This window comes from Bufo gargarizans, chromosome 4 (genome assembly GCF_014858855.1).
Source record: "Bufo gargarizans isolate SCDJY-AF-19 chromosome 4, ASM1485885v1, whole genome shotgun sequence".
NCBI classification, from domain to species: Eukaryota; Metazoa; Chordata; class Amphibia; order Anura; family Bufonidae; genus Bufo; species Bufo gargarizans.
The window spans coordinates 61740952-61755108 of record NC_058083.1 but is presented as its reverse complement, the minus strand read 5'-3'; the positions used below and the strand labels follow the sequence as shown (position 1 = coordinate 61755108).

General features: G+C 45.2%; 1 protein-coding gene across 1 annotated transcript in view; it reads left to right on the top strand.

The window, feature by feature from the left end:
• Nucleotides 1–14157, top strand: part of LOC122935208 (zinc finger protein 397-like) — a 1371324-nt gene that overhangs the window by 1342025 nt on the left and 15142 nt on the right. The window contains exons 10-11 of the mRNA XM_044290973.1: nucleotides 8592–8683; nucleotides 8820–8940. Coding sequence (XP_044146908.1) covers nucleotides 8592–8683; nucleotides 8820–8940 — 213 coding nt within the window. The remainder of the gene's footprint in view (nucleotides 1–8591; nucleotides 8684–8819; nucleotides 8941–14157) is intronic.

The following is a 14157-nucleotide window of genomic DNA, read 5'->3' as shown; positions in this document are numbered from 1 at the left end:
GGATGACACTGAGGGGGGGATATCTGTGGATGACACTGAGGGGGGGATATCTGTGGATGACACTGAGGGGGGATATCTGTGGATGACACTGAGGGGGGGATATCTGTGGAGGACACTGAGGGGGGATATCTGTGGAGGACACTGAGGGGGGATCTAGGCAGGGGTGTGGGGATGTTGGGGTGGGAGGTCTGGAAGGGGTGGGAGGTCCGATAGGTATGTGGGGGTGGGAGATCCGGGAGGAGGGGGGCCCATTATTTTTTTTGCAATGGGGCCCAGTTATTTCTAGCTACGCCCCTGATTGGTGAGATTGGGCGGGCACTGAAGCGATAGAGCGCCCTGCTGTAAGAGAAGCCGGCGGGAAATGAAAGGAGGAGGGGCCAGCTCCTGGTGGTGTCGGGCACACTGCGCAAGCATGGCTGTGGAGGATCTGACTAAAGCCTAAAGACCAGACATCAGGGTAGACCTGCAGAAGAAGGTGATAGCGCAGTATGTGATGTATACATGTGTGTAATGTATGTAGTGCAGTGTGTGATCATCACATATTACACACATGTATACATCACATGCCCCCTCACAGTAATAATGCCAAGATATGTGCCCTCTTCACAGTAGTAATGCTCACACGTGCCCCCTCACAGCATTTGCATTTCTTTCTGGCAAAGCTACCTGTTTCCGGCTCGTGAAATTTATACCAAGTCTAGTGCGGCCCTCAGACGAAAAATGGTTGGGCACCACTGGTCTAGAGGAAAGAAGGTTTCTCCACCAACATAGAAGAGGAGTCTTTACTGTAAGAGCAGTGAGGCTATGGAGCTCTCTGCCAGAGGAAGGGGTCATGGGGGATTCTCTAAAAGAGTCCTGGAGGGACAAACAGGGGGGCACTGTGCTATCTGAGATCAGATGGTACACACGCAAATCTAGTTTTAAAATGCAAGAATTTATTCCAAAATTATATTTACATAAAACACAATAATTGCTAAAACCTAGGTCGACCTAGTATTCCATATAAAACATACAAAGCATAGAATATTCATATAATGCAAATAAAGCTTCTAGAAACAATAAAAATCAATCAATATGACCTTGTAATATTCAATGAGATGATGGGGGTTATCCCCATAGTGTGTATCCCCAATCAGTGGAGAGAGACGGCTTTCTTTTTTGTTGGAAATGGCTTATAGTTCAACTGCTGCAATAAAATATCCGAATGCTTAAATTTAAAATAATTGTGCAATATTTGGTAATGTCGTCATAATGTTCCTATATCCAGGCAAACATAAATGGTGCTATTCCCAATATATGTCTTACCCACAGTCTTAATGATTAAATCTACATCCGCCCAATGAGAAGTCATTCCTTCCAACATCGTCACTATTACTTGATGGATTGCTATGTCAAGAATAATCCTACCAAGTGTACGTTCCCGCTCCTTTGGATATGATGCTTCTCTCACTTGTAGCCGCGCTGTACCGCTCTTAGGTCTGTGTGTCCGCCGGTTGCTGCGCAAGATGGCGCGTGGCGTCCCACGTGGTCTGGTTCTTTCACCCGGTCTCTCTTCAGCCCGTCTGGATACTATGCGGCTGCGGTCCTTTGCTGGTAAGTTGACTTGCCTGCCAGCTACTCGATGGTCCGCAAGTTCCAAGATACACACCGCTACCAGATCAGAGGGTTTGGGCTGGAGACCGGAAAAATGTTCATATGCGTTACACCAAGTCAGAAATCGAGGTTGTTATCGGCACTGGCCATGTTGGTGGAGTACTCGAAACAGTGCAACAAGGAACACAGGTCTCGCATGGAGGCCCAGTCATTGGTGGTGAAGTGGTGATGTTCCGCAGTGCGACTGACCCGTGCGTGCTGCAGCTGAAACTCCACTATGGCCTGCTGCTGCTCGCACAGTCTGTCCAGCACGTGCAAGGTGGAGTTCCACCTGGTGGCCACATCGCATATAAGGCGGTGAGCAGGTGCCAACTGTGGTCTTTCAGCAGGAGACTGGGTGGGAGACAATGTGAAGGAACTGGATCCACTGTCAGCAACCCAATCTACTATCGCCTGTACTTGTTCTGGCCTCACCATTCGTGGAGCAGCATTAGGCCCGACCAAATGCCGCTGCAGGTTCTGTCGCCTACTTGCACCTGAGGAAGGGGTTTCACTTGTGCGTGTAGCTGGCACAGATCGACCACATCCTCTCCCTGCAACAGGAGCTCCACCAGTAGCACCACGACCTGGGCCACGTCCCTTATTTGACTCTCTCCTCATATTTTTCTAATTTAGGATCTTGCCCTAAATGGGTGTTTAATTAATAGTAGAATAGAACGACAGTATGTGCAGGGTGTATCTCACACGGCCTGAACCAGACTAGGCCTCAATAAAAGATTGTTTTGCCCAAAATGGCTGTATTTTAAATGCCTGATTCAAACCCCTGTATGTAGAGGAAGTATCTCATACGGTCTGAACCAGTGTAGGCATGAAGTAAATATTTCTTTGCCAAAAATGGCTGTATTTCAATTCCCTGATTCAAACCCCTGTATGTAGAGGTGGTATCTCACAGGGCCTGAACCAGTGTAGGCCTGAATTCAATATTGGTGCACCAAATGGCGGTATTTAAAATCTCTGAATATAACCCAAATGTATTAAGAGTGTATCTCACAATGACATCTGCATCAAAGGCTGCCAACTAAATTTTTTGTGCCCAAACGAGTGTTTGTTTAACAACTGAATTTGACAGCAGTATATAAGCCTGTAATTTCACACGTGCTGATGCTGCAAGGCCTGAAAATAGTGTTTTTTGTCAAAAAAGTGTGTTTTCTAAACCCCAGAAAATGATGGGTGTATTTCTTGCTTACATTGCACACTGACTAATCCAGATGTTGTAGGTTGTCCAAAAAATTGTGATTTGCAATGTCTCAAAAGCTCAGATGCAGTGCTGGTGCACTGAGCTTGCATAAAATGGCCGTCGCCACCCACCTAACTAACAGAATTTTTTATTTTTTTTTGGGTCAATGGCCTCAAGGCAGGGTAAAACGATTGTGTCCTGCACACACAACGATTTCTCTGTAGATCGCTGAGTTAGATTCTCTTCTATTCTCTCCCTGAAATCACAAGTCCAGCAGCATCCTCTCCCTATACTAGTAACAGCAGAGTGACGTGCAGCGCTACGTGACTCCAGCTTATATAGGGCCTGGGTCACAAGCTGCTCTGGCCAATGCTCTATGCTCGAGTCTCCTCCCCGCACGTTTTTCGGCTGCTAAGCAGCCAATAAACATGCAGGTAAATACTGCCATCACTGTAATGCCAGTAGCCATGTTGGTACCAGTACAGTGATTGGCTGGCCGGAACGCGTCATTGGGTGCTATATAGCCGTGATGCTGATGGTGCACGCAGAGGCCGTGGCCCTGGGCACAGCGAAACTGTGTCTGCTGCCAGAGCACAAGAAACACACTCGCCCACGATACCTAGCTTTATGTCCCAGTTTGCAGGGCGGCGCAGGACAACGCTCTTGAAGTCAGCCCAGTGCGAGAAGGTGGTCGGTTGGATATATTCTAAATTTTTTACTCGAAAAATCGGCAAGGTAATGATTGTGTGAATATTCGAGAATTTGCGAATATTTAGAATATAGTAATATATATTCGTAATTTTGAATATTTTAGATTTTTTTTAAAAATCAGTACACATGATCCCTTTCTGCTTCTTGCTTGTGGGCCAATGAGAAGGCTGCAATATCTTCGACTTTAGGAGTAGGGTTAATTGCGAATTTTCTTAATGAGAATTTTCGTAACGAGAGTCAATGAGATCGTGAAAACTTCGATCCAATGGTATATTCTAACCCTCAGGCGTTCCCATGGTCTGAGTTTTCACTATATCATTGGCCCACAAGCTAGAAGCAGGGAGGGATCATGTGTACTGATTTAAAAAAAAATATGAATATATATCACTATATTCTAAATATTTGCGAATTCTCGAAGTGCCGATATCCACGATAAAAATTAGCAATTCAAATATTCGTGATCAACACTAGTGCTGGCCTGCCCTGCCGCCAGCGTTTTGTCTGAGCGTGTATTTAGTGCTGCTGGTGGCATTATAACAGATAAGCGTATCCGCCTGTCAAACGAAAAAAAAGCTGACTTCTCGACTCCACCAGAGGAAAGCGGATGAACATAAAGGCACTTTACATGTGGTGTTTTTAATGTAGTTTATAGACTCCTCCTCCTCTTCCGTCATATCAGCATGCATTGCTTATTTGTCACATATAATGCCCTCGCATATATGGCCTTCGAATAGAATTTTTAAGAGGGTCCACTCACCAGCAGGCCCTCACATCTAATTTTTTACAGGGTTCGCTCACCTGCAGGCCCAAACCTAAAATCTTTTCCAGGGTCAGTTCACCTGCAGGCCCGCAACTCAATGTGAATAAGGCCCTCCTTTATGTGATATACAGGTTGTATCGGAGTGCCTCTTGTATTTTTTGGCAGCACTTGCACTTTATATACAAGTAAATATACAGGAAAGAATGTTTTCAATCAATTTTTCCTATAAAATTGATTTTTTACTTTGGTTGTCTGCGTAAAACCTTAATTAGATTATGGGCCTGGTGATCACTTTAAGGCCTTTTAAGCAGCAGCAGCAGCATGGTGATAAAAATGAGTGGCAAGGTGACACAGTGTGGAGATGGCAGCATGAGGAGGCCACATTGTGGCACAATGACAGAGTCTGGATAAAAGACTAAAGCCACAGATTGTAGAGATGCAGGTGAAAACAAATCTGTAGAGCTGTATGACGGTCACCTGCAGATTAATGCAGCCATCAAAATCAAGTTGGGATTGTCAGTTCCACCTCAGCTCACCTGCAGGCCCGCGACTCAAATTTTTAACAGGTTCAGCTCCCACGCAGGCCCGAATCTAACATCTTTTACAGGGTCAGCTCACCTGCAGGCCCGCAACTCAAATCTTTTACAGGGTCAGCTTACCCGCAGGCACTCGCATATAATGTTTTACAGGGTCAGCTCACCTGCAGGCCCGCAACTCATGCTACCTTGCTTTGAAGTAGTAGCCGTAGCCATTTATCAGGCTCCCTCTCCGAAATCGAACAATGATTCCCCATGTTAGGCGCGTAAAAGAACAGCAAAAGTTGATAGGGAAGATATCAAAATGGATCGTGGACATCACGGGGACGTGCGATCTGACAGAAGTTATCTAGAGTCAACAAAGCAGCAGCAGGGCCTCTCCTGTATAACATTTCCTCATCCAAAATACCCCAGTGACATTCCCTGTAATTTTTTATTTCTCATTCCAATAACGGGGAATCTTAAGAGTCCTGTATTATTATTTATCGTCACTACCTCCCCGAGTCAGGAGTGTGTGAATTGCGCGCCCCCCGCTTGCCTTCCTTGGATGTGGTATTCGTTTCTCAGGCTCCCTCTCCGAAATAAAACACTGATTCCCCGTTACTAATAGTTTACAATGGTTTTCAGCTGAAAATGACATCGAAAGTTGATAGGCCTGACATTCGAATGGATCGTCGCTGTAACACGTGTTAACTAGAGTCACCAAAACGGCAGCAGGCCCTCGCCCCTAATGTATTAGATGGTCAGATCAGCAGGCCCTTGCTACTAATGTTTTTGAGGGTCGCCAGCAGGCCATCAATCATAATTTTTTAAGGGTGTGTATGATGCCCTCCTTTATGTGATATACAGGTTGTATCGGAGTGCCTCTTGCTTGTAATTTTTGGCAGCACTTGCACTTTATATACAAGTAAATATTCAGGAAAGAATGTTTTCTATAATTTTTTCCTCTAAAATCAATATTTTTTTTTCTCCTTGGTTTTGTGCGCACTATTCGGACAACATAGTCCAAGATGCATCCGGACATCCTCCCCATGCTGTTACAGAACCATTTCGGTGGTGTTACCAAAAATTTCTGACATTTCCTTATGAACCAGGCACCCTCCCCTCTTCAGAGCAGGGGGTGCCTGGTTTAATGCTCGGGTTCTCCCATTGACTTCCATTATACTCGTGTGCTCGAATATCACGATGTGTTCGACCCGAGCACTGCGGCCCTCAATCAACACTACTTAGCATTGTATCATGTAACTCTGAGAGGGTTATATAATCCAAGTGTGAATAGGGTCAAAGAACATGTGAATGTACCACACCCAAACGAATCCAGTGCAAGCTTTTCAATTAACCATTTTTTTGAAAGGTCGCTGCTCCATTTAGGATCGGACACCATATAAAAGGAGGTTTAAACAAATCACTGCTAACCACTGAGGAAGGGGAATGGTCCCCGAAACGCGTTTGGTGTATAGCAGTGAAAATAACCAGAGACTTTGATCCGTGCCCCGCTAACTGCGTCTGTCCCGGACAACTTGGTGTAACGCATGTGAACATGTTTCCGGTCTCCAGCCCAAACCCTCTGATCTGGTAGCGGTGTGTATCTTGGAACTTGCGGACCATCGAGTAGCTGGCAGGCAACCCAACTTTACCAGCAAAGGACCGCAGCCGCATAGCATCCAGACGGGCTGAATAGAGACCGGGTGAAAGAACCAGACCATGTGGGACGCCACGCGCCATCTTGCGCAGCAACCGGTGGACACACAGACCTAAGAGCTGTACAGCACGGCTACAAGTGAGAGAAGCATCATATCCAAAGGAGCGGGAACGTACACTTCATAGGATTATTCTTGACATAGCAATCCATCAAGTAATAGTGACGATGTTGGAAGGAATGACTTCTCATTGGGCAGATGTAGATTTAATCATTAAGACTGTGGGTAAGACATATATTGGGAATAGCACCATTTATGTTTGCCTGGATATAGGAACATTATGACAACATTACCAAATATTGCACAATTATTTTAAATTTAAGCATTCGGATATTTTATTGCAGCAGTTGAACTATAAGCCATTTCCAACAAAAAAGAAAGCCGTCTCTCTCCACTGATTGGGGATGCACACTATAGGGATAACCCCCATCATCTCATTGAACATTACAAGGTCAAATTGATTGATGTTATAGTTTCTATAAGCTATATTTGCATTATGTAAATATTCTATGCTTTGTATGTTTTATATGGAATACTAGGTCGACCTAGGTTTTAGCAATTATTGTGTTTTATGTAAATATAATTTTGGAATAAATTCTTGCATTTTAAAACTAGATTTGCGTGTGTACCATCTGATCTCAGATAGCACAGTGCCCCCCTGTTTGTTCTTTCAAATTGCCTCTTTTCTGAACGACATTGGGTGTGTCAAGGGGTGAGCAGCGGTCCATTTTTTCACTGATTGGTGAGCCACTATTACTATACCTTAATAATATTCCAGCTTCTAGTGACTAGATTACTGGAGATGGGGCCATGATCCAGGGAGGGATTCTGAGTGTAGATCTGGAGTCAGGAAGGAATTTCTTTCCCTAAGTGTCTCTCTCCATCCACAGGATTTCACCATAGTGAAGAAGACATCGGGGGTGACTCTCATCCTCCATGAGTCAGGAGGGTGGAGCAGGACCCCCATCACAGAGCCTCCCCCCCTGATACATGAGCAGAAGATCCTAGAACTCACCCACAAGATGATTGAGCTGCTGACTGGAGAGGTGACACTGCTGGGAATGCTGGGAAATTCTCCAGTAACAGCACTGGAGGGGTCTGGGTAATGACGGTGTCATTGTGTTGTCAGTTTCCTGTAAGGTGTCAGGATGTGGCGGTATATTTCTCCATGGAGGAGTGGGAGTACATAGGACACAAAGATCTGTACAAGGAAGCCATGATGGAGGTTCCCCGGCCTCTGACATCACCAGGTAAGAAGAGATCTACCTAATTATAGAGGTGTACGGGTCCCCTGGATACTACTCCCATCATCTCATCATGATATATATAATATTCTGCTTGTGTCTCCACAGATGGATCCAGGAGGAGAAATCCCCCCGAGAGATGTCCCCGTCCTCTGTATTTCCAGGACTGTCCAGAGGAGAAGCTCCCAGAGAACAATCGGGTAGATGGAGCTTAAGTCTCACCAGAATCTGACCAGAAAGTGATGGAACCAAAGATCATTTACATTTTCTTCTTTAGGATGAAAATGTGATGGCTATTAAGGCTGAGGTTAAAGCTGAAGCAGAAGAGGAGATGAAGTTATGGGACGATCAGCAGTGTAAGGAGGGGGGCTGTCATGAGTCACCTGGATACTACTTCCATCATCTGATCATCACATATAATCAATCTGTCTCTGTCCCTGTGTGTTTCCTACAGATGGTCTCGTAGAAATAAATCCCCCCGAGAGCTGTCCACGTCCTCTGTATTCCCAGGACTGTCCAGAGGAAAAGCTCCCAGAGAACCATCTGGTAGATGAAGCTTAATTTTGACCAGAATCTGACCAGAAAGTGATGGAACCAAAGATCGTTTTACATTTTCTTCTTGTTTAGGATGAAAATCTGATTGATATTAAGGCTGAGGTTATAGAAGAAGTGGAGAAGATGGATTTATGGGGCGATCATCAGTGTAAGGAGAGGAGACATCATGTCTATTTTGAGGGTCACATAGATGCAATTCCCATCACCTTATCACCACATGTAATATTCTATTCTGTCCCTGTGTTTTTCCTACAGATGCACTCAGAGAAAGAAATCCCCCCGAGAGTTGTCCTCGTCCTCTGTATTCCCAGGACTGTCCAGAGGAGAAGCCCCCAGAGAACCATCAGGTAGATGGAGCTGAGCCCTATACACATCTATATAGGGGGGTCCTGCAGTCATAGAGGGGTCATAGATGGTGGAGGTCTCTTATGTGGATCTGTTAGATTTCCCACCTGTCTGCTGTATTGTACTGAATTGTTACAGATGACAAATCAGGGGGAAGATCTGACTGATATTAAAGTGGAGGATGAAGAAAAGCGGTTGATGGGCGATCCCCTGTGTAAGAGTGAGGTGGAGGAGGACATTCCAGTCCATGTGACCACAGGTATGGAATAATGAATGGAGCAAGGTAATTGGGAGGTTTCTTCAGGTGAGTGTCACAGTACCTCCCGTGTCAGAGGTCAGAAGATCTGGAAGGCTGGCTGCACGTGGGGTTAACTGACAACCTCTTGATTCTCAGTGTTGTTGTTTTATAATGACCACACCTCCGGTCAGGTGCAGCCTTGTAGTCATTACTGCTTCCCCTATTTAGTTTTGTCTCACATTCCTATCCATGAGGTTAATATGCTCTGCCTGGACTTGGAAGAATTGGTGTGTGGACCTTTGCTGTGTGTTCCTGCTCATCCATTCTCTATCAGATAAGTTGTATTGCTATTTGTATTTGGTTGTTCCCTTGTGCTTTATTGTTTCTAGGCCTCAGGGAGACGCTGGTTCATTCACCTTGGAAGGAACTAGTTGTCTCAGTCCCTGTCACTACCTTAGGGCATTTTAGGGCTCCTAGGGTTTAGGTTCCGTTGTATGTATTTTCCCACCATCCGGATTTTTACATACTGACAGGAGTCAGGGCCAGGTTTAGGGGATTCCTAGGAGGTGACCGTTCTCCTCTCCATAGCCTTGAGGCCTAGTACTTTGTCATTCTCCATCTGTTGTTGTTCTGTGTTCCTCCCCTTCCCGTTATCCGTGACATTATCAACCGCTCAAAAAAACACCATTGTGTGTGTATCAGTGCGACTATGGATCCCATTTCTGCACTGGTCAGACAACTCCAGGGGCTGTCTCTAGAGGTAGCCGATCTCCGCACAAAAGTCTCAAAGATCCAGAGACCACAGGCATCTGGTTCAGACTGCGGGAACCAGTCCTGTCCTGATCCCAAGGTGGCTCTATCAGACAGATTCTCTAAGTCAAAGAGTGGGTATAATTATTTCTTTGCTTAAAGATGACGATCAGTTGGCTCTCCGGTCGGTAGATTAATTTTTCAAAGCTTTAGGGCTTATCTATGATGACTTAGATCGGATTTCCCTGGTCGAGAACAAGTTGCGTGGCTTGCAGCAGGGAGGAAGTTCTGTGGAGACCTACTGCTCTGAATTTAGGAGATGGTCTACTGATACGGAGTTATACCCAGCTCTCCGTAGTCAATTTTGTCAAGGACTGTCTGAAAACCTGAAGGACGCCTTGACATTTCACGCAAATCCAGAGTCATTGGAGGCGGCCATGTCTCTGGCTGTGTGTATTGATAGACGCCTGAGGGAGAGATCTAAAGTTCCTCTCGCCAGGAACGTATTATCATACGCAGAAGCGGTCTCTTCTGACACTCCGGGTAAAGAGACACTCGAGCTTGCGTCTGGTGATAAGCCAATGCAATTGGGTCAGGTCACACATAGACCAGGTGGTAACAACTTTAGGGTTAAGAAAAGACTTAGCTTTTTCTGTGGTAAAAGAGGACATTTTGTTAAAGGTAACCTGTCACCGGGTGACTTATCTCAGGGACAGGACTCATCTCAGGTTAATTTGCATATGTACACAATAAAAGCACAGAGAGCTATGGGGACTGGGTATTGCAGATGTGCTAGCGGCCATCTAGCAACCCATGTCCTCAGCTCTATACACAAAATCCCGGTGACAGGTTCTCTTTAACGTATGTCCTTGTGTTAAACACCAAGGTGAAAAGGGAAGAAAAAAAATCCTAATGTGGCTAGTCCTCTTCTCACTCTTGGTAGTGTGGATGGTGAAGTTGAGAATGTACTTTTGTCTTTTACCGGTAGTACCCGATTTCTCCTGCCTGCCAAAGTGGCTAGATTCCAAAACTGTGGAAATAGAAGTATTTATTGACAGTGGGGCAAGGAATAATCTAGTGGATGGCGATGTTTGCAATTGATTCTGCTCCTCTCTCACAAATGGTGCAGGACATTCGCCTAAAGATGGGAGATTCTCATCAAGAATCTGTTTTGTGTTTTGTGTTGGAGGGTCTACCTGCTCCTCTGGTGCTGGGTTTGCCGTGGTTAACCAAGCACCAAGCATAACCCTACTATCGATTGGCAAGCGAGACAGATTCTTGATTGGTGTGATTTTTGCATAGACCACTGTCTCAGCATGTCGCTTTCTGTTGTAACCACTAAAGTAATTCCTCCTTTTATTTCAGACTTTGTTGATGTTTTCTCTGAAAGTGAAGTCCAGGAGTTGCCTCCACATCGGGAGTATAATTTCCCTGTCAACCTTATCCCCGGAGCTGGGTTGCCCATGTCTCGGTTGTATAATCTTTCTAAACCTGAAAGAGTAGCCATGCGAGATTATATCAGAGTTTGGCTAAAGGTCATATTAGACTATCTAAGTCTCCATTGGCTGCAGGATTCTTCTTTGTAAAGAAAAAGAACGTAACTCTTAGGACATGTCTAGACTTTCGTGAGCTTAACCGCTTTACTGTCCGTGATCCCTATCCCCTTTCTTTGATCCCAGATTTACATAATCAAATTATCAGTGCCAAGGTGTTCTCTAAGTTGTTTTTGAGGGGGGCATATAATCTGGTAAGGATCTTGGAAAATGGCATTTAATACCCCTGAAGGTCATTTCGAGAATTTGGTTATGCCCTTTGGGTTGACCAATGCTCCTGCTGTTTTTCAACATTTCATCAATGACATCTTTCATCATCTGGTGAGCAGATTTGTGGTGGTGTATCTAAATGATATTCTAATTTATTCTCCTGACATAGAGACGCATCAGTATCATGCGAGACAGGTTTTACAGATCCTAAGGAGAATAAATTGTATGCTAAGATGGAGAAGTGTGTACTTGCGGTCTCAGAAGTGCAATCCTCGGTTACCTACTCTCTTCTTAAGGTTTTCGTATGGATCCGGAAAAAGTCTGTGCTGTGTTGGACTGGGATCAACCGTAAAATCTGAAAGCGCTCATGTGATTTTTGGGGTTTACCAATTACTAGCGTAAATGTATCTTGAACTACTCGACTGTCGTTAAACCATTAACTGATATGACTAAGAAAGGTGCAGATTTCTCAGTCTGTTCGGATAAGGCATTACATGCCTTTTCAGCGATAAAGGAATGTTTTGCCTCGGCTCCTGTACTGGTACAACCTGATATGTCACAGCCATTCATTGTGGAAGTTGATGCATCTGAGGTGGAGGTTAGAGCAGTCTTGTCACAGGGTCCTTCTCCTAGCAAATGGCGTCCATGCGCTTTTTTCTAAAAAAAAAAACCTATCTACTGCCTAAAGAAATTATGATGTAGGTAATAGAGAGTTGCTTGCCATCAAGTTGGCATTTGAGGAATGGCGCTATTGTTTGGAAGGAACGGTTCATCCTATTACGATAATTACTAATCGCAAAAATTTGGCTTATCTGGAGTCTGCTAAACGGCAGAACCCAAGGCAGGCCAGATGGTCGCTGATTTTACCATATTTAATTTCATTGTCATCTATCTCCCTGGGATTAAGAATGTCAAGGTGGATGCCTTGTCGGTAGTTTCCTGGGGATGGGGGTGATTCAGAAGATCCGGGTCCTATCTTGTCTGAGGGGGTAGTGATATCCGCCTTATATCCCGACCTTGAGGCAGAGGTGTTGGAGGCCCAGGCACCGGATTCTTGTCCTCCGGGGAAGCTGTTTGTCTCTTCTGACAGTAGCACAAGGTGTTCGAGGAACATCACTGTACGGTTCTTGCAGGGCACCCTGGGAGTAGATCTACGATCAATCTCATCTCTCGTAGATTCTGGTGGCCAGGGTTGCATAAATATGTGGAGGGTTAGGTGTCAGCCTGTAGTGCACGTGCTAAGGTGACACATACGCGGCCTTCAGGATCTCTTCTTCCATTGTCCATCCCGTCCAGAACCTGGACTCATTTGTCCATGGACTTTATCACTGATTTGCCGACTCCTTCAGGAAAAACTGTAAATCTGGTAAGATGTCGTACTTTATAGCATTACCAGGGCTACCTAATGCTAAAACTCTCGCACAAGTTTTATTGACAACATCGTGAAGCTACGCGGCATTCCCTCAGATGTTGTGTCTGATAGCGGGACTCAGTTTGTTTCCAGATTCTGGAATGGCATTCTGCACTCGCTTGTGGGTACAATTGTCCTTCTCTTCGGCCTTTCACCCTCAATCGAACGGACAGACTGAGCGCACTAAACAGAATCTGGAGACTTATCTGAGATGTTTTGCCTCAGAGAATCAGGAGGAGCGGTCTTATTTTTTGTCTTTGGCCGAATTCGCCATAAATAACCCTAGGCAGGAGTCCACTGATAAGTCACCGTTTTTTGGAGCATATGGGTTCCATTCGCAGTTTGGCACATTCTTTGGTTCTGTGACTTCTGGTATACCTGAAGAGAAAAGATTTTCCTCTTCTTTGTCATCTAATTGGCAGAAAATTCTAAATAATCTGAAAAAGATGGGCAAGAAGTATAAACGAATAGCTGACAAGAGACGTGTGAGTGGTCCGGACCTGAGAGTGGGTAATTCTGTGTGGCTGTCCACAAGAAACATTAAGCTGAAAGTACATTCGTGGAAGCTGGGTCCAAGGTTTATTGGTCCGTATAAGATCTCTGCCATTATTAACCCGGGAGCCTTTCGTCTTGACCTTCCGCAGACTTTAAAGATTCATAATGTTTTCCACAAACCTGCTGAACTGTCTTCGCTGCCACCCCCTCCTGTCATGGTGGACGGTAATCTTGAATTTCAGATCGCCAAGATTGTGGACTCTCAAATTCTCCATAGATCCCTCCAGTATCTGGTTCATTGGAAGGGTTACGGTCCAGAGAAGAGAATGTGGGTTCCAGCAGCCAACGTTAATGCCAGTCGCCTTGTGAAAGCCTTTTACAAGGCTAATCCGGATAAGGCCGGTCCTGGGTGTCCGGAGGTCACCCATAGAAGGGGGGTACTGTCACAATACCGCCCGTGTCAGAGGTCAGAATATCTGGAAGGCTGGCTGCACGTGGGGTTAACTGACAGCCTCTTGATTCTCAGTGTTAATGTTTGGTAATGACCACACCTACGGTCAGGTGGAGCCTGTTTGTTATTAACTGCTTCCCCTATTCCCCTACTCCTATCCATGTGGTTGATATTCTCTTCCTGGACTTGGAACAGTTGGTGTGTGGACCTTTGCTGTGTGTTCCTGCTCATCCATTCTCTATCAGATAAGTTGTATTGCTATTTGTATTTGGTTGTTCCCTTTTGCTTTATTTCTAGCCCTCAGGGAGACGCTGGTTCATTCACCTTGGAAAGAACAAGTTGTCTCATTCCGTGTCACTACTTTAGGG